Here is a 26,858-nt window from a genome sequence, read left to right as displayed (position 1 = left end):
CATTCAGCCGGTGCTGGGAATACCGGAAACATTTATCAATTGCTGGACAGTAATGGACTTGTAATTCAGTAACATCAAAGGTTAAAATGGCTCCCTTGATGGCTCAGCGATTCTATGCAGCAGGCCAGGAAGGTCCCAGCTTTGATGCTTGGTCTGTGCCCATTTGGCTAAACTCAGCCTGGGTGGTGTTACCATTAATCACCATGCTCCTGGATTAGAGAGGAGAAAATCGGTCAGGTTTGCGGATCCTGGCTACTATCCAGAGATTTGTGCTGGAAGTGTGCCCATGTGGCTATCAGGTGGTGATGGGAATGGGGTTATTTTTGATGAAAGGAAAAGATTTGCAGGGTTACAGGGATAGGACGGGGAAGTGGGACTAGCTGGATTGCTCTTGCATAGAGCTGGCGCGGACTCGATGGGCCGAATGTCCTCCTTCCATACTGTGACCTTTCTATGATTCTGTTCTATGTCCCTTATCATTAAATTGCCTGTCAAAGCTCACACATGGCCACTGATTTGAGACAGACCAGAATTCCTTCCTAAGCCTTAAATAGTATTTACAAAGTGTATATCTTTGAGAGACCATGTAGTTTTAACATCAGGAGACAGTCAAAATGGCTTAGGATGGAATGAGATTAACATAATATAACATAACAGATGGGAGCAGGAGTAGACCATTTGGCCCTTCGAGCCTGCTCCGCCATTCAATGAGATCATGGCTGATCTGATTCTGACCTCAACTCCACTTTCCCACCTGTTCCCCATATCCTTTGACTCCCTTGCTGATCAAAAATTTGTCTAACTCAGCCTTGAATATATTCAATGACTCAGCCTCCACCGCTCTTTGGGGCAAAAAATTCCAAAGGTTCACAACCCTCTGAGAGGAGAAATTTCTCCTAATTTCCATCTTAAATGGGTGACCCCTTATTCTGAGACTATGCCCTAGTTCTAGATTCCCCTATGAGGGGAAACATCCTCTCAGCATTCACCCTGTCAAGCCCCCTCAGAATCTTATATGTTTCAATAAGATCTCCTCTCATTCTTCTAAACTCCAGTGAGTATAGGCCCAACTTGCTCAATCTTTTCTCATTAGAAAACCCTTCCATACCCGGAATCAACCTAGTGAACCTTCCCTGAACTGCCTCCAATGCAAGTATTTCCTTCCTTAAATAAGGGGACCAAAACTGTACGCAGTACTCTAAGTGTGGTCTCACTAGCACCCTGTACAATTGTAGCAAGACTTCCCTGCTTTTATACTCCATCCCCCTTGAAATAAAGACCAATATTCCCCATTCGCCTTCCCAATTACCTGTTGCATCTGTATGCTAACTTTTTGTGTTTCATGTACAAGGACACCCAAATCCCTCTGTACTGCAGCATTCTGTAGTCTTTCTCCATTTATATAATATTTTACTTTTTTATTCTTCCTACCAAAGTAGATGACTTCACATTTTCCCACATTATACTCCATCTGCCAAATTTTTGCCCACTTGCTTAACCTATATAGATTGTAAATAGTTGAGGCCCCAGCACTGATCCCTGCGGCACCCCACTAGTTACAGATTGCCATCCTGAAAATGACCCCTTTATCCCAACTCTTTTTTTGTTAGTTAGCCAATCCTCTATCCATGCCAGTATATTACCCCCAACACCATGAGCTCTTACCTTGTGCAGTAACCTTTTATGTGTACCTTATCGAATGCCTTTTGGAAATCCAAATACATTACATCTACTGGTTCCCCTTTATCCACCCTGCTTGTTACTTCCTCAAAGAATGCTAATAAATTTGTCAGACACAATTTCCCTTTCATAAAATCACATTGACTGTCCTTAATTTTATTTTGAGTCTCTAAATGTCCTGCTACTACTTCCTTAAAAGTTGATTCTAGCATTTTCCCAATGACAGATGTTAGGCTAATTGGCCTATAGATATCTGCTTTCTGTCTCCTTCCTTTCTTGAATAGGGGCGTTACATTTGCGGTTTTCCAATCCGCTGTGACCTTTCTAGAATCTAGTGAATTTTAGAAGATTACACTCAATGCATCCACTATCTGTGTAGCCACTTCTTTTAATACCCTCAGATGCAAGCCATCGGGTCCAGGGGACTTGTCAGCCTGCAGACCCATTAGTTTGCTAGTGACAGTGATTGTTTTTAGATCCTTCCTCGCTTTTGCCCCTTGATTGTTTACTATTGTTGGTACGCTTTTAAATATCTGTTCAATGCCTCTGCCATTTCCTTGTTTTCCATTATTATTTCCCCAGTCTCATCCTCTAAGGGACCTATCCTTATTTTAGCTACTTTCTTCCTTTTTATATACCTGTAAAAGCTCTTACTGTCAGTTTTTATATTTCTTGCTAGTTTACTCTCATAATCTATTTTCTCCCTCTTTTTTATTTGTTTAGTCCTCCTTTACTGCTTTCCAACATTTTCCCAATCTTCAGGCTTACCACTAATCTTTGCCAATTTGTATGCCTTTTCTTTTAACTTGATACCATCCTTAACCTCCTTAGTTAGCCATGGTTAGTACACCCTTCTCATGGAGTCTTTCCTCTTTACTGGGATATATTTTTGTTGAGAGTCATACATTTTTTTTTAGATGTCTGCCACTGCTTATCCACCATCTAATTTGCTTTCCCAGTCCTCATGCCATTGTAATTGCCCTTATTTAGGTTTAATACAGCAGTTTCAGATCCAAGATCCTCTGTCTCAAACTGGATGTGAAATTCTATCATATTATGATCACTGTTTCCTAAGGGAGCCTTTACTTTGAGGTCATTAATTAATCCTGTCATTAACTATTAACTAAAATGGCCTGTTCCCTGGTTGGTTCCAAAATGTATTGTTCTAAGAAACAGTCCCGAATACATTTTATGAACTCATCCTCAGGGCTACTTTTGCTAATTTGATTTGACCAATCTATATGAAAGTTAAATTCACCCATGATTATTGCATTACCTTTTTTACAAGCCTCCATTATTTCTTGATTTATATTTTGCCCTACAGTGTAGCTACTGTTGGGGGGCCTATAGACTACTCCCACCAGTGATTTCTTACCCTTGCTATTTCTTACCTCCAGCCAATTGATTCTACATCTTGATCTTCGGAGCCAAGATCATTTCTCGCTATTGTACTAATTTCTTCCTTTATTAACAGAGCTACCCCACCACCTATTTGTTTATTCCTATCCTTCCTAATATTCAATTCCCAACCTTGGTCACTTTGCAACCATGGGCTCGATTTTCAGACCTCCGAGCTGGCGGGTTCGTGGCGGGGGGGCTCTGAAAATCGCCCGGGGCAGGTCCGGAGCCCGGCTCCAACCCGCCCACTTCCGGGTTCCCCAGTGACGCGCTTACATGCGCGCGCAGCCCCCGCATGTGGGACTCCCGCCGGCAATTAAAGCCTGCGGGATGCCACTTAAACTAATTAAGTAGATACTTCAAGTCGTTAGCAGACGTGATTCACATGATATCTTAGGAGGGGTGGGATTTTCAACTCAACTAAGACTGTTTCCCGTACTGGGGGAAACACTCCCAATTGAAATGGACGTGTTGCAGCCATCAGCCTGTGGCAGCTGCAAAGGTCCATTTGACAGGTGGGGGTGGGGGGAAACCCTCACTCATTGCAGGAGGCCACTCTGTCACTTTGGACAAAGTTTGGCCTCCACCACCCTCCTCCTAACAATAAAATGCATAATCTTGCACACTTACCCTGGTGTCCAGATACATGTACCTACCTTGCAGACCCCCTCAAACGTACATCTTCCGGAAGGGGGCCGCCATAGCTGCAGTCATGACCTCCTCAGAGGACGAACAGCATCACCAGACTCGCCGGCCACGCCGTCCACCTCTGACACGTAGAGCTCCACAACACAGTGTTGTGACATATCCACCTGCACAGCAGGAGGGAGGGCAACCGCAGAGAGAGATTTGTCGCAGAAGGCACTACCCGCGCCACAGGGTCTACAGACCGAGGCTCAGCTTCCTGGACCTCTCTGAGCAGCAGTGCACACGGAGTCTCAGAGTCACTTGACATGTAGTCGTGGACATCTGCAGCCTCCTTCATGCCGAGCTGCTCCCGGCTGGCTCGAGCACCATCTTCTTACCTGTCGCTGTCAAAGTCACCACTGCCCTCAACAACTTCTCCTCCGCATCCTTCCAGAGTGCCACCGGGGACATCGCGGACGTTTCTCAGTCGTCTGCACAAAAGAGCCCTGCAAATACACCTACACCGACTCTGCAGTGACACAATGGGTGGCATCGGTTGTGGGTCTTCATAGTGATCCTCAGGAAAGGGCATTATTGCACAAACCAGACAAGATTTGCAAAGACGTGGCAGTAGTGGTGACAATATAATATATAATGTGAGTTGATCAGAAATCAAATATAAGTAAAAACCATGACAAACCCTCAAATACCCTTGTGCATCCCCTTAATGCTCACGACACGTTTGCCTTACGCTTCCTACTGCACATATGTGATGCATGCCCTGTGGCTGAAGCACAGGTAGTGGCAGGTTGGGTGAGGCTGACCGTGAAAGAGATGCATGAGAGGGTGAGTATGTGATAGAGCCATGAGATTGTATGAGGATTGGGTTGAGTGGTAGTGGTGGGATGAGTACTGGCGAGGTGAGTAAGTGCAGGTAAGATGAGGATGAGCTTTGAGTGGGTGTGAGGAGTAATGTGATATAGTTGTGTTGGCAGTGCAGAATAAGACGTGGGGTGGGGGCGGTGATGTGGCAGACGAAGTGTAGGGGAATGACTTCGGCTGACCTACTTAGGTTGTTGAAGCGCCTCCTGCACTGTATGCAGGTGGGCGATATGTTGGTGGTGCAGGTGACCTCCTCTGCCACCTCGAGCCAGGCCTCCATGGTGGCAGACGCAGGCCACTTCCTCCCGTCCGCAGGGGAGAAGATCTCTGTCCTCCCCCTCCTCCTCACACCATCCAGTAAGACCTGGAGTGAGGCATAATTAAACCTGGGAGCAGCCTTCCCCCTGGGCTGCTCCATGCTGTAATTTTGCATATTTTCTGCAGCATCAGTCAGTGGAGGACTGCCCCTTTAAATAGGACTCCTCTAGCTGACAGCCTATGATGCGGCTGCGCAGTCTGCCCGATGCGTAGCTTTCCAGCGCGAAACCCGGAAGCGAAGGTAAGTGACTTCAATTACGCTGCGATTGCGTGCGGAGCACCCCGAATTCACTGGGCGCGTTACCCACGCGCCCAGTCGACCCCCTGCTGCCAACCTGCCTCCCACCTAATATCGAGCCCCATGTCTCTGTAATGGCTAATAGATCATACCCATTTGTTTCTATTTGTGCTGTCAATTCATCTATCTTATTACGAATGCCGCGCGCATTCAGATAAAGAACCTTTAATTTTGTCTTTTTACCATTTTTTCCTACTCTGACCCCTTTTGCTGGTGCACTCTTATGTTTGTTCGCTCAGTCCCTTCCTGCAACATTCTGGTTATCATTACCCCATCTCTTCCCTGTACTACTTCCTTGTCCTTTCTCTTCAACAGTCTAAATTTCCCCCCACATGAACCCTCCCCTTATTTAGTTTAAAGCCCTATCTGCAGCCCTAGTTATTCGATTCACCAGAACACTGGTCCCAGCATGGTTCAGGTGCAGCCCATCCTGACTGAACAGCTCTCTCTTTCCCCAGTACTGGTGCCAGTGCCCCATGAATCAAAACCCACTTCTCCCACACCAATCTTTGAGCCATGCATTCATCTCTCTGATCTTATTTACCATATGCCAATTTGCTTGTGGCTCAGGTAATAACTCAGAAATGATTACCTTTGTGGTTCTGCTTTTTAATTTAGTGCCTAGCTGCTCATACTCTCTCAGCAGAACCTTTCTTAATCTTATTTATGTCGTTGGTACCTATAGCACCCACCTATAACTGTAGGACCCACATATAACTATAGCACCCACCATTTATTGCATGTACAATACATTAGAAAGATCAAGTCCATGATCCAATAATGTTTAACCAGAACAAAAGGTCTTTGTACTTATCCTGAAAGCTATCTGTGTGATGTTTTATGTTAAACCAACATCATGTTTTGGGGACCACAGAATTGCCTCCATCAGGTGAGAGTGAAAAGATGGATTATTTAGATGATGTCACAATATCGCATCATGATAATAGTTTAGATTCAATACGGCCAGATGGAAATTAACATCAAAAGATTGGTGCAATCTATCATAATCTAACCAACAGCCAGTGTCAGAATCAGACTATAGATGCTCTAGAGTTAGAAAATGTTTTTTTTATAAATCCATGAGAAAAAATAGGTCGGAGAAACAAATTAAGCACATCTTTCTGTAAAAACAAAAGCTGATTTCCCCGAAAATGAAATTAGCTGTCGATGCATCAAACACCAAATGGCCTCTTCACTCAAATGTGTCTGACTGGAAGATGGGAAACAACTGATTTTTTCGAACTATGAAAATAATTGTTCATTGTTTTCCCTTTTTGTAAACCGATTCTCCTTGAAATCAAGCCTTGGAATACCAATGTGCAAATGTTAATCACATTTATCTGAAATTTCATCTCCCCTATTTTAAAGGAGACATTAAGCCATTTATTTTAAATCAGTTAACTAACGCCTCTGCTGAACAAAAAGGGAGGAAGGAACTTCAGGCGAATGCATTAAGTCTTTGTACACTATTATTCCACAGAGTAATTTCAGTGCCATCGAGTCTTAGAATATATTTTGAACAATGGGCAGATGTTGTCATGTTCCTGCTCGTGAGGCTAAACACAATTCACAAGTGCTATCACTATACATCAGGTATCAGGTCATTCTTGCTCATGCAGATGTACATAGCACACTGATATCTTCCCTGTATGAATATGGCATTTAGAAATATCCTCCTGCAGCTTTTCTATTAACCTCAATCAGAATCATTTTGAGCTGCTGTTCTATCTAATTCTGCACAAATCTCAATTCAAGCATCACCAAATGTTATGGACTGCATTTGTATAAGTAGTCAGAATGTCCACTGCGACTTCATACTAGTTACATAGTAACACCATGGAATCGTTCATCTTCCACCCTCCATAAACTTGAGCTTATCCAAAACTCTGCTGCCCGTATCCTAACTCGCACAAAGTCCCGTTCACCCATCACCCCTCTGCTCACTGACTTACATTAGCTCCTGGTCCGGGAACGCCTCGATTTTACTATTCTCATCCTTGTTTTCAAATCCCTCCATGGCCTCGCCCCTCCCTATCTCTGTAACCTCCTCCAGCCCTACAACCCTCCGAGATCTCCACACTCCTTCAATTCTTGCCTCTTGCGCATCCCCGATTTTAATTGCTCCACCATTGGCGGTCATGCCTTCAGCTGCCTAGGCCCTAAGCATTGGAATTCCCTCCCTAAACCTCTCTACCTCTCTCTCCTCCTTTAAGATGCTCCTTAAAACCTACTTTTTTGACCAAGCTTTTGGTCACCTGTCCTAATATCCCCTTAAGTGGTTTGGTGTCAAATTTTGTTTGATAACGCACCTGTGAAGCGCCTTGGGACATTGTACTACATTAAAGGCGCTATATAAATGCTAGTTGTTGTTGTTCATTTTCTAATATGATTCTATTAAAGGATGTATGGTGTGTGATCAGGTCAATAGCGTTTTATGCTCTTGTGTTGACTGATTCCTGGGATGGCAGGACTGACGTATGAGGAGAGATTGGGTCGACTAGGCCTATATTCACTAGAGTTTAGAAGAATGAGAGGTGATCTAATCGAAACATATAAAATTCTAACAGGACTAGACAGTCTAGATGCAGGGAGGATGTTCCCGATGGATGGGGAATCCATAATCAGGGGTCACAGTCTCAGGATACGGGGTATGCCATTTAGACCTAAGATTAGGAGAAATTTCTTCACTCAGAGTGGTGAACCTGTGGAATTCTCTACCACAGAAGGCAGTGGAGGCCAAGTCATTAGATGTATTCAAGAAGGAGATAGATAGATTTCCTAATGCTAAAGAGATCAAGGGATATGGGGAAAAAGCGGGAACAGGGTACTGAGTTAGACGATCAGCCATGATCATTTTGAATGGCGGAGCAGGCCCGAAGGGCCGAATGGCCTACTCTTGCTCCTATTTTCTATGATCTATGGTTCTATGGAAGTTTGTTAACATCCTGTGGTTTCACAATAAGCATTGTCGGTCTTCACTGCTTAAATCATAACAGACATGTTTTTATATTGACCTTTTCTTATTATGGGAGGGACTGTGGTTCTTCTCAAGTCAGGCTGATTTTGAAAGCTTTGGGACAGCACCAAGTGCAATTTACCTCAAGAAAATCGATGGCTGATTCAGGGAGAAAGCCTCCAAAGTAGCAACGATCTAAGTAATAGCATCTGCAAAAAGGCAATGGAGATAGATGATAATGACCGAATAAGACAAAGGCATGCCTTTCTGTAGCATAATTCAATTTCAAGGCTGTATTGAAAATGAGCACAACCTTAAATACTTTGACATAATCTACGAGACACTTGCACCCCAGGGAGAAATTATTCCCTTCTCTTGGTTTATTGAGGTTGTTGTTTAAAAATGTCAGTTCTGATCTGTCATACATACATCCTTACTATACTGGAAAAGCCTATCACGGTTGTTCATAAGGTGCATTTAATATACTTATGTGTTGCACAAAGACAACATACAGACAAGAGATGTGAAATATGGAAGATTACACATAGATCGGAGTATGTTTCAAAACAGTAGCCTAGAAATTACTATTGGAAGTGCTAGCAGGCAGTTGCCTAATGCATTTATGTGACATTCCTTTGCTATTTTTACCACGGGTGTTAATCTGTTTATTTAAAATGGGTGAAATCCTTTGCTAAAATACTGGGCAAAGGAAAGTCATATCGACAAGCTAAACATTTGTCCCCTACCAAAAGCAATTCCAAGGCAGCAACAGTTTGGGGGGCTCACATGACATTAAACTACAGGAGCAATGTTCAGTGATGATACAGCCAATAAATTCTGAAAGCTAGTCCATAAGTTGCCTTTAAACATATGTTGACAAACATTGGCTGTTTGTGTTTTTGGCAACTGGGTAAGTTCCCAGACAGCAAGTATTAGGAACTGTTTCAGGGCTATTATACCATGTGAATGCAGGAATATGGGCCTTCATTTCATGTGCTGCGTCTACCTGTGGGAGATAAGTGTAGAGACAGGGGTGGCAGATACCATCTGAAACTGGTGAAAAAGCATTAGCACCTTTACAAGATCTGAATATGAATTTTGACCTTTAAGTCATGGAGCTTCAAAATAAAACTGTCTAAGCCCTAATGCGCCAGCTGGATCAGGCATGCCATCTATGTGCAACACCATAGTGCCAGCTGGGTGAAGTACATTCACCACCAATACATGGCACAGTAGTACAGCTGGATAAAGTACACCTACAGACCTATATGCTACACTGTAGTGCCACCTAAATAATAGTTTTTTTCCTGTACATCACCATAGTGATGAGGAATGGCATCCATAAGCAGATTCCCAGTCACTTTTCCAATCATAGTGTCATAGTATCATAGTGTGATACAGTACAGAAGGAGGCCATTCTGCCCATCGTACCAGCGATGGTTCTTTGGTAGAACTATCCAATTAGTCCACTCCCCAGCTCTTTACCCATAGCCCTGTAAATTTTTTCCCTTCAAGTATTTATCCAATTCCCTTTTGAAAGTTACTATTGACTTTGCTTTTGTACTCTATGCCTCTATTAATAAAACCCAGGATCCCATGTGCTTTAACAGCCTTCTCAACTTGTCCTGCCACCTTCAAAGATTTGTGTACATACACCCCTAGCTTTCTCTGTTCATGCACCCCCTTTAAAATTGTATCATTTTGTTTATATTGCCTCTCCTCATTCTTCATACAAAAATGTATCACTTCACACTTCTCTGCATTAAATTTCATCTGCCATGTGTCTGCCCATTTCATCAGTCTGTCTATGTCCTCCTGAAGTCTGTTACTATCCTTTACATTGTTTACCACATTTCTGAGTTTCGTGTCATCTGCAAACTTTGAAATTATACCCCGAATACCTAAGTCCAGATCATTAATATATATCAAAAAGAGCATCAGTCCTAAAATCAATGCCTGGGGAACACCACTGTATACTTCCCTCCAGTCTGAAAAACAACCGTTCACCACTACTCTCTGCTTCCTGTCCCTTAGCCAATTTTGTATCCACGCTACCACTGTCTTACGTGAATCTTATGTGAAAACCTGGTCACTTAGAGAAGCCACAATCTGTCTCCATGCTACAAAAACATGACTGGCTATCATTGGGAACAGAACATGTGTGTGGTTTCTGTGGAATAGATTTATGACAAGAATGACCGAGGTGCTGTTGAGAAATTCACCCTTATATAACCAGATGAATGAAGCGCTCAAATTGTTTACATTGAGCCCTATAGAGCCATCTAGATGAAATAATCCATTGACTGCGCTCAGCCTTTTAATGTCAGCTGTGTGAGATACTTTCACTGTCTACATACAGCTCTATAATGAATTACTCAACTTTCACACAACACCAAACTCAGTTGAGGCAACAGCACAGAAAGGCAAGCTCTCGAGTGTATACTATACCTTTCCAAGAATATTTCAGTGTGCAGATTCGTTTTTTTTATATAATGTGCAGAATCCTTTCACAGTCAGGTGCTGAGTCACGCACTGCCATTCTGCTATTTCTAAGGTTACTCTTGGTCTAGTGTGTCCAAACCCATCAAATATGTGCTAGCTGTTCTGTAGGCTTTCCTTCCCAATTTCTTACATCTATGTCATTCAAAAATTAATTATACAGTAATTAACATAATTGTAGTAAAAACAATAATTGTTCCATGTGTGGACTGAAATCCTGCAGGACAGTTTCTATTTCTTAAGAAATCCCAATGAGATGGATTTCCATTGACGTTGCTCGATGGTGACGTGGTGATAGCTACTACATTCTAGAAAATGACCTACAGAATGAATACTAGTGACCAAAACCTACTCAGTACAAAACATAATTCTTGAATTCCATAGCACACAGGCTTGATTGATGACCCTGGGTACATAATTCAATCAGACTTCATTTCTATTGGGTTACAATTCAGATTTTGTTGATTAGAGATCAACTTTGCTCCTCATGTATAATCAATGGTCAAGAGGGTGGTGGAAGGAGGCAGCAGCAAACTATTTCCTAACATCTACTAATAGAACTCTGAATTAGTCATGAATGGGTGCACCAGAGTAGCCTCCGAGTTTCCCTCCCTATAGAGAAATGCTTAGCATCTATTTGGCACTTCTCTACAGCAATAGAGCCAGGAGCACGTACTCAACAGTGTGAGAGATCACAAGTGCAAACCCACTCAATAGCATTGCTTGTTGACTCTGTATGCCGTTGTGTAGCTATCATTCTATTTATAACAGGTTTTTCAATTGAAAATTAAATGAATTTTAACGAGCAGTTCATAGTTTTTTGAAGCACAAGAACAGTAACTGAACATGCTTCATGGTGTCCCTTCGTCTTTGCGATGTTATATCTGTCAAAATATGACTTTAATTTCCACTGGTATTTCCCCAAACGAGTATCATAAAATGTATTACTATTACATTCCCTATACATGGAAGGCTACATTATGACTCACAAACATCTTTCCATTGTAACCATAATGATAGCCGTAATAATAAACTAAATATCTGAATTCAATTAGCCATTTACTTACTACTAGAAACGCCTAAAAGAATGATTTGCATAGTAACACACCTGCTTAACTTTGTTTAGCATCCACAAAACCCAGGCCACACAGCGATGAATACGGCAAGAAGATACCGCCTCCTAAACCAAGGCGTGATCCAAACACACAGCTCAGCACATCCTTTGATGAAACATACGGCACAAAGCATGGCAGCAGAAAGACAATGGCTGTGGCAAGTAAAGAGAACACTTCAGAGCAAGCTTTTAGTCCAACCCGGGACACTGAGGAAGAGGAGCCCGTGTATATTGAAATGGTTGGAAATATATTACGTGATATTAAAAGGGATGATGATGATCAAAGTGAGGCAGTCTACGAGGAAATGAAATATCCAATATTTGATGAGGTGGTCCAAGACTTCAAATGGACCATTACAGGCTATTCAGATCCTCATTCTCAGTGTGCTACTCCTACTGTGCCTGAACTGGAAATTACAAAGTCTTCAGTGCCATCAACTCCAAAGGGCTTATTTTTTGAGATTCCACCTCCATTTCCAAATCTACTTCCTCATCGCCCCCCACTACTAGTGTTTCCCCCTGCTCCGACACAGTGCTCTCCAGCTTCTGATGAATCCCCTTTAACTCCTCTTGAAGTCACAAAACTCCCAGTACTGGAAACAAGCATATCTTATATCAAGCAAGCTGGTGCTTCTCCATCATCACTCCCAGCTCAGTCTTCTGGATACCAGAAAGTAGAAAAAGACTTGCCACCTTCCCATGGAATAAGTGCAACCGGAAGGGCCACTTCTCCACCACTCCCCTCAACTCTTTATAGGACGCCATCACCTCATAGTCTTCAATGTCACTTTAGTCATTCAATATCCCCATCTCCAGTCAGTATGGGACGGTCCATGACTCCTTTGGGCCTAAAGAGACCCCCACCCTATGAGTCTACACATTCAGGGTGTGCACCTAGATGTTCTTCCACAGTGCCTCAGTCTACAGTGAAAAACCCAGTACAGGAAGGAGGAAAGACAGGAAATGCCTCTTCTTCTCATGGGTCTGCGCATAGTGGATCACGCTCCAGAACACCAACCAGTCCCTTGGAAGAGCTCAGTTGTCTGTTTACCTCAGGAAGGAGTCTGCTGAGGAAATCAGCCAGTGGAAGGAAATCCAAGGAACCCATGGAAAGTAAGTGATCATTCAGTCTTGTTATTCATGGAAAAAAATTCACTTGACAATCTTTGGCTTAAAAAGTGTAAGCGTCTGTGGGATGGAGAAGTGCTTTTTAACTCCTATCTGAAACTTATAAACAAATTGAATAGTTGGTACAAAATCTGGTTATCGTGCTTCACTATAAGTGGAGCATTTGAAAAGGTTCAACTCATGGTGTAATCAGGTAATCCTTTTTCGCTCTTTAGACCTGGGTTGCAATCCAGCACAGATAATGGGACAAAAGTCGCCTCTTTCTTCAGGCAGACTGTAAGTGAAATGAGTTTGGCTACTCTCAGCACAGTTTCCTGTGGGCATGAATCCATAGCAGAAAATGCGGCCTTGCCAGTGTCGCCCCATTTAGCTATACCCAATCTGAGATTGCTTTGTGTTAGCATCAGATGTAAAAGATAGAATAATGTACCCAGCACTAGCATCCTTCGTCTTCATGAGGACAAAATTTACCAAAAATAAGAACCATCCTTGCCAGTGTCGCCCCTATTGGCAAATTTGCCAAACAGCAGTAGTATTGACTCAGATCATAGAATCATAGAAAAGTTACAGCACGGAAGGAAGCCATTCGGCCCATCGGGTCCGCGCCAGCTCTACGCAAGAGCAATCCTGCTAGTCCCACTCCCACGCCCTATCCCCGTAGCCCTGCAAATTTCTTCTTTTCACATACTTATCCAGTTCCCTTTTGAAGGCCATGATTGAATCTGCCTCCACCACCACCTCGGGCAATGCATTCTAGATCCCAACCACTCAATCGTAAAAAGGTTTTTCCTCATATCACCTTTGGTTCTTTTGCCAATCTCCTTAAATTTATGTCCTCTGGTTCTTGACCCTTCCGCCAATGGGAACAGTTTCTCTCTATCTAGACCCTTCAGGATTTGGAATACCTCTATCAAATCTCCTCGCAACCTTCTCTGTTCCAAGGAGAACAACCCCAGCTTCTCCAGTCTATCCACATAACTAAAGTCTCTCATCCCTGGAAGCATTCTAGTAAATCTCTTCTGCACCTTCTCTAAGGCCTTCTCTAAAGTGTGGTGCCCAGAACTGGACACAATACTCCAGTTGTGGCCGAACAAGTGTTTTATAAAGGTTCATCATGACTTCCTTGCTTTTATGCCTCTATTTATAAAGCCCAGGATCCCGTATGCTTTTTTAACCACTTTCTCAACCTGCCCTGCCACCTTCAACGATTGGTGTACACATACCCCCAGATCTCTCTGTTCCTTTACCCCTTTCAGAATTATGCCCTTTAGTTTATATTGCCTCTCCTCATTTTTCCTGCCGAAATGCATAACCTCACATTTTTATGCATTAAATTTCATCTGCCACATGTCCGTCCATGCCACCAGCCTGACTATATCCTCTTGAAGTCTATCACTATCCTCCTTACTGTTCACTGCCCTTCCAAGTTTAGTGTCATCTGCAGATTTTGAAATTGTACCCTGTACACCCAAGTCCAAGTCATTAATATATATCAAGAAAAGCAGTGGTCCCAGCATCGACCCATGGGGAACACCACTGTACACCTCCCTCCAATCCGAAAAACAACCGTTCACCAATACTCTCTGTTTCCTGTCACTTAGCCAATTCTGTATCCATGTTGCTACTGCCCCCTTTATTCCATGGGCCGCAATCTTGTTGACAAGCCTACCATGCAGCACTTTATCAAATGCCTTTTGGAAGTCCATATACACCACATCAACTGCATTGTCCTCATCGATCCTCTCTGTTACCTCATCAAAAAACTCTATCAAGTTAGTTAAACACGATTTGCCTTTACCAAATTCGTGCTGGCTTTCTCTAATCAATCCACACTCATCCAAGTGACTGTTAATTCTATCCCAGATAATAATTTTTAAAAGTGTCCCCACCACTGAAGTTAAAGTGACTGGCCTGTAGTTGCTGGGTTTATCTTTACACTCTTTTTTGAACAAGGGTGTAACATTTGCAATTCTCCAGTCCGCTGGCACCATCCCCGTACCTACGGATGTTTGGAAGATTATGGACAGTACCTCAGCAATTTCCGCGCTTACTTCCCTCAGCAACCTAGGATGCATCCCATCCAGACCGGGTGACTATATCTACTTTAAGTACAGCTAGCCTTTACTGAGACTCTGGCAGCATCTTCTTCCTTGGTAAAGACAGACGCAAAGTATTCATTTAGTACCTCACCATGCCCTCTGCCTCCATGAGTAGATCTCCTTTATGGTCCCTAATCGGCCCCATCTCTCCTCTTACTACCCGTTTACTATTTACATACCTGTAGAAGACTTTTTGATTCCCTTTTATATTGGCCTCCAGTCTATTCCCATACTTTCTCTTTGCCCCTCTTATTTCCTTTTTCACTTTCCCTCAGAACTTTCTATATTCTGTCTGGTTCTCACTTGTTATCAACCTGACACCTGTCATACGCCCCTTTTTTCTGTTTCATCTTACTCACTATCTCTTTTGTCATCCAAGGAGCTCTGGCTTTAATTGCCCTACATTTCTCCCTCATGGGAATTTACCTCGACTGTAACCGAACCATCGCCTCTTTAAAAGGCCGCCCACTTTTCAATTACAGTTTTGCCTGCCAATCTTTGATTCCAATTTACCCGGGCCAAATCTGTTTTCATCCTACTAAAATTGGCCCTCCTCCAATTGAGTATTTTTACTTTAGAGCTGTCTGTGTCCTTTTCCATGGCTATTCTAAACCTTATGATACTATGATCACTGCTCCCTAAATGCTTCCCCACTGACACTTGCTCCACTTGGCTCGCCTCATTCCCTGGAACCAAGTCCAGTAATGCCTCCTACCTCGTTGGGCTGGAAATGTACTGGTCAAGAAAATTATCCTGATAAAAATTCTTCCCCCTCTTTGCTCCTTATATTAATATCATCCCAGTCTATATTAGGATAGTTGAAGTCCCCCATTATCACTACTCTATAGATTTAGCACCTCTCTGTAGTTTCTCTGCAACTTTGTTCCTCTATATCCTTCCCACTAGTTGGTGGCCTATAGAATACACCCAGTAGTGAAATGAACACTTTGTATCCAGGAATATTTAGTACCTAATCCTGCCCTTTTTTGAGCCAGATCTCCGTTACTACCACGACATCGTATTACAATGTGTCTATTTGCGCCTGCAGCTCACCAACCTTGTTTACCATGCTTCGGTGTTTACACACATGTACTGCAAACCAGTCTTAGACTGCCTTGAATTCTCTCTTAGTCTGATCCCACCTAATACCATACTATTTCTTGCTCTAGTGCTATCTTTCTCTCCCAATCCTTTGTGCCCCTTGTTTCTCCTTTCCATTGCTACATCCTGATGCCCATCCCCCTGCCAAATTAGTTTAACCCCCTCCCCCCACCCACAGTACTAGCGAACCTCCCCGCAAGGACATTGGTCTATTGAGGTATAACCCGTCCGGCCTGTATAGGTCCCACCTCCCCCAGAACTGGTCCCAATGCCCCAGGAATCTAAAGCCCACCCTCCTGCACCATCTCTCCAGCCACGCATTCCTCTGCTCTATCCTCCTATTTCTATACTCACTAGCACGTGGCAGCGGGAGTAATCTGGAGATTACTACCTTTGAGGTCCTGCTTGTTAATCTCCTTCCTGACTCCTTAAAATCTGCCTGCAGGACCTCATCCCTCTTTCCACCTATGTCGTTGGTACCGACATGGAGCACAACCTCTGACTGTTCACCCTCCCCCTCCAGAATGTTCTGCAGCCGCTCAGTGACACCCTTGACCTTGGCACCAGGGAAGCAACATACCATCCTGGAATCATGTCTGCTGCCGCAGAAACGCTTGTCTGCTCCCCTAACTACAGAATCCCCTATCACTATTGCTCTCTTGACCTTTCTCCTCCACCCACCCCTGTACAGCTGAGCCACCCATGGTGCCATGTTCTTGGCTATGGCTGCACTCTGCAGAGCAACCCTCTCCCTCACCAGTATTCAGAACTGAATACTGGTTAGAGAGCAAGATGCCCTCAGGGGACTCCTGCACTACTTGCCTGGTCCTCCTTGTCTGTCAGGCGGGGTCACCCAGTCCCTCCCTGCCTGCACTCTTTTAAGCTGCGGGGTGACCACCTCCTGAAACGTGCTATCCATGAAGCTCTCAGCCTTGTGGATGCACTGCTGTGACGTCAGCTGCCGCTCAAGCTTCTCCAGCTGATGACACTTCCTGCACCTATGGTTGTCCAGGACATGGAAAGCATCCTGGAGTTCCCACATGGCACAGGATGTGCATTCGACAGGATTGAGCTGCCCTGCCTCGATTTATTAGATTATTAACTAAATTTAACAGAAAATAAACCTAAGACTTAAGAAAACACTCACCAGAAAAAGAAACACTCACCAGCTACCAACCAATCAGCTCCTTCTCTTGTGCTGACGTCACTTTTGATTTTCTTACCTCGCTCTCTGGAGCCCCGAGCTCTTTATCCGATCCCGAATGAGGCCCACTCCCAGGGGCTCGATCTTAATCCGATCCCGAATGAGGCCCACTCCCAGGGGCTCGATCTTTATCCGATCCCGAATGAGGCCCACTCCCAGGGGCTCGATCTTAATCCGATCCCGATTGAGGCCCACTCCCAGGGGCTCGATCTTAATCCGATCCCGATTTAGGCCCACTCCCAGGGGCTCGATCTTTATCCAATCCTGATTGAGGCCCACTCCCAGGGCCTCGATCTTAATCCGATCCAGCATCCTGAATGAGGCCCACTCCCAGGGCCTCGATCTTAATCCGATCCAGCATCCCGATTGAGGCCTACTCCCAGGGGCTCGATCTTAATCCGATCCAGCATCCCGATTGAGGCCCACTCCCAGGGGCTCGATCTTAATCCGATCCAGCATCCCGAATGAGGCCCACTCCCAGGGCCTCGACCTTAATCCGATCCAGCATCCCGGTTGAGGCCCACTCCCAGGGGCTCGACCTTAATCCGATCCCGATTGAGGCCCACTCCCAGGGCCTCGATCTTAATCCGATCCAGCATCCCGATTGAGGCCCACTCCCAGGGACTCGCTCTTAATCCGATCCAGCATCCCGATTGAGGCCCACTCCCAGGGGCTCGATCTTAATCCGATCCAGCATCCCGATTGAGGCCCACTCCCAGGGGCTCGATCTTAATCCGATCCAGCATCCCGATTGAGGCCCACTCCCAGGGCCTCGATCTTAATCCGATCCAGCATCCCGATTGAGGCCCACTCCCAGGGGCTCGATCTTAATCCGATCCAGCATCCCGATTGAGGCCCACTCCCAGGGGCTCGATCTTAATCCGATCCAGCATCCCGATTGAGGCCCACTCCCAGGGGCTTGATCTTTATCCAATCTGGCGCTCCGATTGAGGCCCACTCCCAGGGGCTTGCTCTTTATCCAATCAGACGATCCAATGCTCCGCCTCTGATCTCTACCAGGTCTGGTCTCCTTACATCAAGCGTTCCGATTGAGGCCTACTCCCAGGGCCTCGCTCTTTATTCTCTCCGGTGATCCAATGCTCTGCCCCGAACTCCAACCAGGTCCACTCTCCTTACCTCAGGCATTCTGATTGATATCTGACTTTTGAGTATCCAACATAATAATGTTGTTATAATGTGTATAATGATAAGGCATTCTCCAAAATGCCTAATAATGCATCTTGGATCCAATAACAAAAAAAAGGGACCAAGGAAAAAACTACTCCAGAGTGTAATCAGCGTTAATGATCAGTGTTCGAATGAGATTTGTGAATGGCTGTAATTTTGCAGGCAGTACAAAGGAAGATAACTAAGTTAATAAACAGGATTGGGTACGTGTGCTGTGAGGAAAGACTAAAAGTACTGGGAATGTTTACATTAGTAAAAAGGCAGCAGAGAGTTTACGTTATTGAGGTGTTTAAGATTTTCGATGGTAGATAAACCAAATCTCAGTTCAATATTAACACAAGATCTTAAACGAGGGAGCGTGAACTCAAGCTTAGATGAGAAGAGGTGAATACGCAATTAAGATGTAACTTTTTTACACCGAGGGTAGTAAAGATGTGGACTAGCCCACTTAAGGAGGTCGTGGAAACAGTGGATATTATAAATTTGAAGAATGTGGTGGATTTATTTTTTTGGCAGACAGGGCTGTTGAAGGATATCAGAAATATAGTGGGGTAAGAAGTCTGTAAATTTTGGAGCTGGCCCAATGAACGGAGTTGGTAATTTTGAAGTATGGTCCAAAGGAAATTGGGACAAATGGGGGGAGGGGGGCATTAGTTTAACTATCTCTAGTGATGCATCATGGGTAGCCATTGTGTCTTAAAAACTTGTTTGAGTGCCTTAGGGAGTCAGAGAAAATTCCCAGAGTTTTTCCTGAAATTGGCCACAGTTATTTTTCTGTTTCATTGCTTCCCTCAGGAGTTAGCATTAGAACTTGAAGACAAGATTCGGCCTCCAATTTTTTTTCCACATTATTGGAATTAATGAGCCATCAAATATAAAATATTTGCACCATTTAAAAATAGCATTTTCGGTTTGTTTCTCTTCAATATCCTTTGATTCAGTAGTGTAATATGAACATACAGAGCCAAGGCCAGCAGGCTCACCCTATCCATTAACCATGTCTGTAGTCAAGGACACTACTGGGGAGATCAGGTGACACAACTGAGCATGATGGTAAACACTCACGTACCAGAAAACCACTGTTATTCTTTTTAAAGCAGTGATCAGCAGCTTTCATGCTTCTGAGGCTCCTTATGTCTCTGAATTCTTCCCACCTGCTCCTTTTGCCTCCTCTCCCCAATTTCTCTCATTATTGTGCCTCTGATGCACTTGTGGCTCTGGTGTCCCTCATTCCAATTCATGTTTCATTATGTTTTTCATACTTTCAGGTTCCGCATGTCTCTGATGTTCTTCATCACTCACGTATGCCTCTGAATCCACCTCTGCTTCCCATCCAATGTGTATACTTCATGTGCCATTACCACTTAATATGAATGGGAGTTGTCTCTCTCAGCCATTCGGTGTGTCTTCATAAAACACTGGTGTTTGCCCTGCTCTTACTCTAGCAAGAGATCATGGGAGAGGAGAAGGAAAGTCAGATTGATTCTTCCTTCCCATTCTGAAACCAGTCAATTATCATTACAGGCAATAGACCATTTGAAAATGCATAGGAGACTGGAATGGTTTCACCTCCCAGTTGTCTACCCTGAATATCCCTCTCCCTTGCTAGTGTGAGAACAAGAGGCAGTGGGGCCAAGATGTGCATTGGGCTGGAAGCTGGAGTTAGAGGGATATGGAACCAAGGCGGGAAAATAGAGTTGAGATACAGATCAACCTTGATCTAATTGAATGACCAAACAGGCTTGTCGGGCTGAATGGCCTACCCCTGCTCCTATATTCCTATGAGGCATTTGGGTTGGGAAAGTAACAAACATCCTGCCTGGTGCCTTACACAATCAAGGTGCCAGTCAACCTTTTTTGGATATCTGTAATATGTGGACATTTTCCCTATCTTATCAGAACTGCCTTTGAAGAGGAGCAACCAACATCCTGGTTTTTCTCTCATAAGTATATAACATTTTTATCAGTAACATTTAGCAGTAATTCATCATAAAATTAAATACAAATGAAGGTGCCCATTTGCCCCATTTAGCTCATCCTTCCAAAGAAACCTATGATCCCACCATTACAGCATTTAACTATTCTTTGAATAATCTCAAAGTTTATGCGTTAATACCCTATCTGGAAGATCAGTCCAGTTATTAGTCACTCTTCGTTTGAAGAAGTAAGTCCTGACATCTGTCCTGAACTTGCCTTTTACTAGATTGTATCAATGGCCCTTTGTCCTTCAGTTATGATTTATCTAAAATTTTGCTCTGGATTAATCGTTTCTATTCAACTCAGTATCTTACCCCCCTTTAAGGTTCTGTTGCATTCACCTCCTTTCTGTTGCAGTCACAGTTTTTCTAACCTTTCCGAACCATACCTCAGTCCTTTGACAATAGGGATTAGCCTCTTCGTCCTTCTCTTTCAGACTTCCAAGGCATGGATGTTTTCCTTGTGCCTCAGCGACCAGAAGTGAACAGAGTCGTCAAGGTCTGACCAGATATTAGTCGGCTTCAGACTTGTACTTTATTGATTTTGCAATATTGGAGTAATTTTAAGACTCCACACTACTGCCAGTGAGCCTCACCTGCCAGCAATGTATATTGGGAATTTGGGGTGCATTGCCCATGACTTCCTGACCAACAGTTGGAAAATCACAGGCAGCATGTTCCCATATTTCTGATATATGTTCCCCAGTGGTACTGCAGACTTGTAAAATTGACCCTAATAGCCCAGCATTCTGTCCTTTGTTGTTTGCTGCTTCACAAGGACTAGACACAGTGGGGGTAAAATTGGTCTTTGCAAGTAAATGCTTATAAATGAATCATGCTCATGATGAATTGGCAAGGCACTCCATTTTTTTTTCTAATCAAAGTCAATGGAAAAGAAAATCCAGCGTGTGGTATAAAATGGGCAGCTGATTTGTTATGGGTGCGTTTCGCGCTACTGACGCAGACCAATTTCACCCCCGGTAAGTGTCAAGTCTACTGTCGCTCCCAGATCTCTTTTTAACTAGTTAACATCATTTATTGAATAAACAAGTCCCCCACTTTTTCCCTCAAAATGTACTGCCCTATATTGAATTTTACCTTGCACAATTCTGCCATTTTTCAAATTCTGTCTAGGTCCTTCCATAGTTTTCATCAGACTCTGTAAATTTGACTAACTTGCCTTGGGTTTCTGAATTCAAGTTGTTTATATAGATTAGAAACAGTAGGGCTCCAGCTGATCCAGTGGAGACTCCACTCAGTACAGCTCCACAGGCCATCATCACTCCCTTAACTAGTACCCACAGCATCCTTTCTGTCAGCCAATTCCTCATCCATCTTCAAGTTTTAACTAGGATACCCACTGCCTTCAACTTGTGAAGTGACCTTTCATGCAAAACTTTGTCAAAGACTTTCTGGAAAAGTAGATACACTACATCATAAAGCTATCCAACGTCCACTTTGTCGCCTGGAATTTTCACAGGGATTCTTCCAAACTCCCACCATAATTTTTGGTGGAGGATTGGCACAAACCCTGGAAAAATTATGTAAACAGCTGTTCACCTGCCCCGAACTCCCCTCTCTACTTCCCTACTAGAGTTCATCAATATAAGATAGTCACTAATAAATCCAATAGGGAATTCGGGAGAAACTTCTTTACCCAAATAGTGGTAAGAATGTGGAACACACTACCACAAGGAGTAGATGAGGCAAATAGCATAAATGCATTTAAGGGGAAGCTTGGTAAGCACACGAAGGGGAAAGGAATAGAAGGATATGCTGATAGGGATAGATGAAGTAGGAAAGAAGGAGGCTCGTGTGGACCATAAATTCCGGCATGGACCAGTTGGGCCGAATGGCTTGTTTCTATGCTGTAGGGTCAATATAACTCAATGTAAGTTTATTAATGTCTTCTTGTATTTTGACTGATTCTTTCTTTATGTTAACTACACCCCCCCCCCCCCCAATTTGGTGTCGTCCACAAATTTTGATATTGTTCTTCCGATTTCCCGAATCAAATTCGTTAATGTAAATTGTGAACAACACTGGTCCTAGCATCAATCCCTGTGGAACACCACTTCCAACCTTTTGCCAGACTGAGTAGCCACTCTCAACCCCTACTCTTTGTTTTCTGCTTCGTTGCCAGCTTGCTATCCAATTACAAGGCGGTCTTCTTTTTATTAATATTGTTCTGCCACCTTGAAGCAAATAATAGCTGGAAGCTGAAGGCTGAGATAAGCTTGGATTTTGATTTAACAGTTTCTAGAGTCTTGGCATCTGGTACGTCCCTTCCAGGGATCCAATTTCTCATTTGTGATGCAGCGTTGCCACACACAACCCCATCAGGAAGAACAGCCCATGACCCACCGATAATGAATGTTTGACTGAGCTTGTTGTGACAGTTGGTCTGCCACAGTTGTTACTTAAAATGATTGCTTTAGTTTAAGCACAATGTGCTTCATGTCTGCTGCCTGCCCATAGCCACTAAAATTGATTTAGTTAGCATGTTCTGACTGATTTATGTCTGTTATTGATACTAACTCCACTTTGTCTAGATTGTGTGCTATGGCAAAACTGGGTCGTTGACCTTTCCCCTCCACCTTGATTTACAGCATCAGCTGGTCTCTTTAGTACTTATCAGACATATTGATCAAAAGAGTTTTTAAAAATCAACAAAAAAAATTACAATTTATTTTTCACTTCAGTAAAAAGTGCTGGTGAATGATCAATAATTGGGAAAATGCAGAATGTGGCTTCACTTTGTATATAAAATCTGTGTGCTGACTTCAATAAGAGCTACAGCTGCAGTTAGTAATGTGAAAATGTACAGTACAAAATGAGGTAGAAGCTCCTGATTTATTGCTGTACTGTATGGTTTCTGAATACCTCAGTAACAGCTCCTGGACATGCACTCTATAAATCATGTTATGGAAAACAATTCTTTTGGGTCTGGTATTATACCTATGGGTGGTGAGGGTCTCTGTATCAACCTCTATATATGTACAATATACAGCTGGTTAAAAAGGAGCAGTTTCTTCCAACTTACACTGTAGTGTTTCTGTGCACCTCTGTGTCAGCTGCTTCACATGTAAAGAAAGAAAGAACTTGCATTTATATAGCGCCTTTCATGACCTCAGGGTGTCCAAAAGTGCTTTACAGCCAATGCAGCCCTTTTGAAGTGCGGTCACTATTGTAATGTAGGAAATGCGGCAGCCAAATTGCACGCAGCAAGGTCTCACAAACAGCAGTGTGATAATAACCAGACATTCTGTTTTAGGTGTTGGTTTAGGGATAAATATTGGTCCGGATACTGGGGAGAATTCCCTGCTCTTCTTCAAATAGTGACATGGGATCTTTCATGTCCACCTGAGAGATGGCACCTCTGACTGTGCAGCACTCCTTCAGTACTGCAGTGGAGCGTCAGCCTAGATTATGTGCTCAAGTCTCTTTTTTTTCGAAAAATATACTTTATTCATAAAATTTGCAGCAAAACATACAATACAGTTGTCATATCACATTCCAAACGTACACAATACAGATTATACAATTTGCAGGTTACATCAAGTACAGTTCAATGAACACATTATACATAACTACAGTTCATGACACTCTGGGGTGTCTCATTGCATTATACTTAATACAGATTATTGATTACAGATTCATTACTGGTACATTACAGATTCATTACAGGTACATTACATCAATTTGAATTTTACATTCTGCCCGGGGTTTTTTTTCCCCGATTTCAGCCCCTCGATATACAATGGCAGGAAGGCTCTAAATGGTTGCCTTTCCCCACAGAGCCTTTGCGGCGGCTTCACCTAGCTTCAGTGCGTCCCTAAGCACGTAGTCCTGGACCTTGGAATGTGCCAGTCTGCAACACTCGGTCGAGGACAGCTCCGTGCACTGGAAGACCAGCAGGTTTCGGGCAGACCAAAGTTTCACCGAGTTGATGGTCTTCCAGCAGCAGTTGATGTCTGTCTCGTTGTGCGTCCCGGGGAAAAGCCCATAGAGCACAGAGTCCTGTGTTAAGGAACTGCTCGGGACGAACCTGGACAGATACCACTGCATCTCTCTCCAGACCTTCCTTGCAAAGGCGCATTCCAGAAGGAGATGGGTGATGGTTTCGTCTGCACTGCAGCCTCCTCGGGGACAGCGCGCGGTGGCGCTGAGAGTCCGGGAGTGCATGAAGGATCTGACAGGAAGGGCCCTTCTCACCACCAGCCAAGCTAGGTCTTGGTGTGTGTTTGAAAGTTCTGGCGATGAGGCGTTCTGCCAAATGACATTGACAGTCTGCTCGGGGAACCAACCAACAGGATCCATCATCTCCTTTTCCCGCAGGGTCTCAAGGATGTTACGTGCGGACCACTTACTGATCGCCTTGTGGTCGAAAGTGTTTTTTTGCATAAACTTTTCGACGAAGGACAGGTGGGGCGGAACGGTCCAACTGGATGGAGTGTTCCGTGGCAGCGTGGCCAGGCTCATCCTTCGCAACACCGGGGATAGGTAGAACCTCAGCACGTAGTGACATTTTGTGTTTTCGTACCAAGGGTCCACGCAAAGCTTGATGCAGCCGCACACAAAAGTGGCCATCAGGATGAGGGCCACGTCGGGCATGCCTTTTCCCGCTTTCTCCAGAGATTTGTACATCGTGTCCCTGCGGACACGATCCATTTTTGATCTCCAGATAAAGCAGAAGATGGCTCGGGTGACTGTCACGGCGTAGAAGCGAGGTATGGGCCAGACCTGTGCCAAGTACAGCAACACCGAGAGTACCTCGCACCTGATGACCAGGTTTTTGCCCACGATCGAGAGGGATCGTCGATCCCATAGTCCCAGTTTCTGCTTCACCTTGGAAATACGCTCCTTCCAGTTTTTGGTGCATGCCCCAGCCCCCCCGAACCAGATCCCCAGCACCTTCAGGTAATCCGACCTGACGGTGAAGGGGACAAAGGATCGGTCGGTCCAGTTTCCAAAGAACATGGCCTCGCTCTTGGTATGATTTACCCTGGCCCTTGAGGCCAGTTCGAACTGGTCGCAGATGCTCATCAATCTGCAGACCGACAGTTGATCTGAGCAAAAGACGGCGACGTCGTCCATGTACAGGGGGATCTTGACCTGAGTGCCTCCGCTGCCTGGGATTGTCACCCCTCTTATGCCCGCATCCCTCCTGATGGACTCGGCAAAGGGTTCGATACAACACATGAACAAGACGGAGGAGAGAGGGCAGCCCTGCCTGACTCCAGATTTGATCGGAAAGCTTTCTGATTCCCACCCGTTGATTGAAACTGCGCTACTGATGTTTGTGTAGAGCAGTTGGATCCAATTGCGGATTCCCTCCCCAAATCCCATTTTGGAGAGCACGTCCATCATGTATGTGTGGGATATTCTGTCAAAGGCCATCTCCTGGTCCAGGCTGATCAGGCAGGTATTCACCCCCCTGTCCTGTACGTAGGCAATCGTATCCCTGAGTAGCGCCAGGCTATCAGAGATCTTCCTGCCTGGTACAGTGCAGGTCTGATCGGGGTGAATCACCACCTCCAGGGCTGACTTGACCCGATTGGTGATGACCTTGGACAGAATTTTGTAGTCCACGTTAAGTAGGGATGTGCTCAAGTCTCTGTAGTGGGGCTTAACCCATGACCTTCTGATCCAGAAGTGAGAGTGCTATCAACTGAGCCATGGCTGACACCATGCACAGTACAGTGAACAGTACACACTAAGTAACACTATAGTGTTTGTATATGCCTCTGTGTTAGATCCTGCACACATAAACTGACACAAAAGGAGGAATTTTAATCCTAGGCAGGAAGCGTGGGCTGCCCGTCCTGGAGTTTCCGTAGGAGGATTGGCCGATATTAACTGCAGGGCCTCATTTACATCATCCCGAGATTGCGTGAGCAGCTCGCCTCAATTATTCAGATGAGGCCCAAGGACCAATTTCTATCGATCCTTAGGCCACTTGCTTCGGGTGCGCGCTATCCTCCTTAGTGTCGAGTCTGGGCCCGAAGACGTGTTCAGGCGAATTTTTACCCCATTAACTGGTTATTCATCTCATTTGGTGTATGTGGATCTTGTGTGTAAATTGGCTGCTGTTGCATTTGCCTGCATACTAAATAATAACAACAACTTGCATTTATACATAACAGCAACTACACTTCAAAAAAGAGTTTGGTGCATGTGACGTGCTTTGCATGTCCTGCAGATGTGATGAGTGCTATATAAATTCAAGTTTGTTCTTTCTGTTAAATGGCTCATGTATGTCTTATTGCCAACTCTTATACATACACATTATATACCTGGTAAAAGAGAACACTTCACTTGTGTCTGATACTGGCTCAATGTCAACTTCTGAGCTACACAGTAGAAACTAGGTGAAAGATAGCAATTCCC

The 26,858-nt window shown here is 44.2% G+C and overlaps 1 protein-coding gene across 1 annotated transcript in view; it reads left to right on the top strand.

The window, feature by feature from the left end:
- nyap2a (neuronal tyrosine-phosphorylated phosphoinositide-3-kinase adaptor 2a) overlaps window positions 1–26,858 on the top strand; it is a 177,423-nt gene that overhangs the window by 114,653 nt on the left and 35,912 nt on the right. Inside the window, exon 3 of the mRNA XM_067995737.1 lies at window positions 11,785–12,885. Within this exon, the coding sequence (XP_067851838.1) occupies window positions 11,785–12,885 (1,101 nt within the window). The remainder of the gene's footprint in view (window positions 1–11,784; window positions 12,886–26,858) is intronic.

The sequence above is a fragment of the Heptranchias perlo genome, chromosome 13 (assembly GCF_035084215.1).
Source record: "Heptranchias perlo isolate sHepPer1 chromosome 13, sHepPer1.hap1, whole genome shotgun sequence".
Classification (NCBI taxonomy): domain Eukaryota; kingdom Metazoa; phylum Chordata; class Chondrichthyes; order Hexanchiformes; family Hexanchidae; genus Heptranchias; species Heptranchias perlo.
This window is presented reverse-complemented; position numbering and strand designations above follow the sequence as displayed.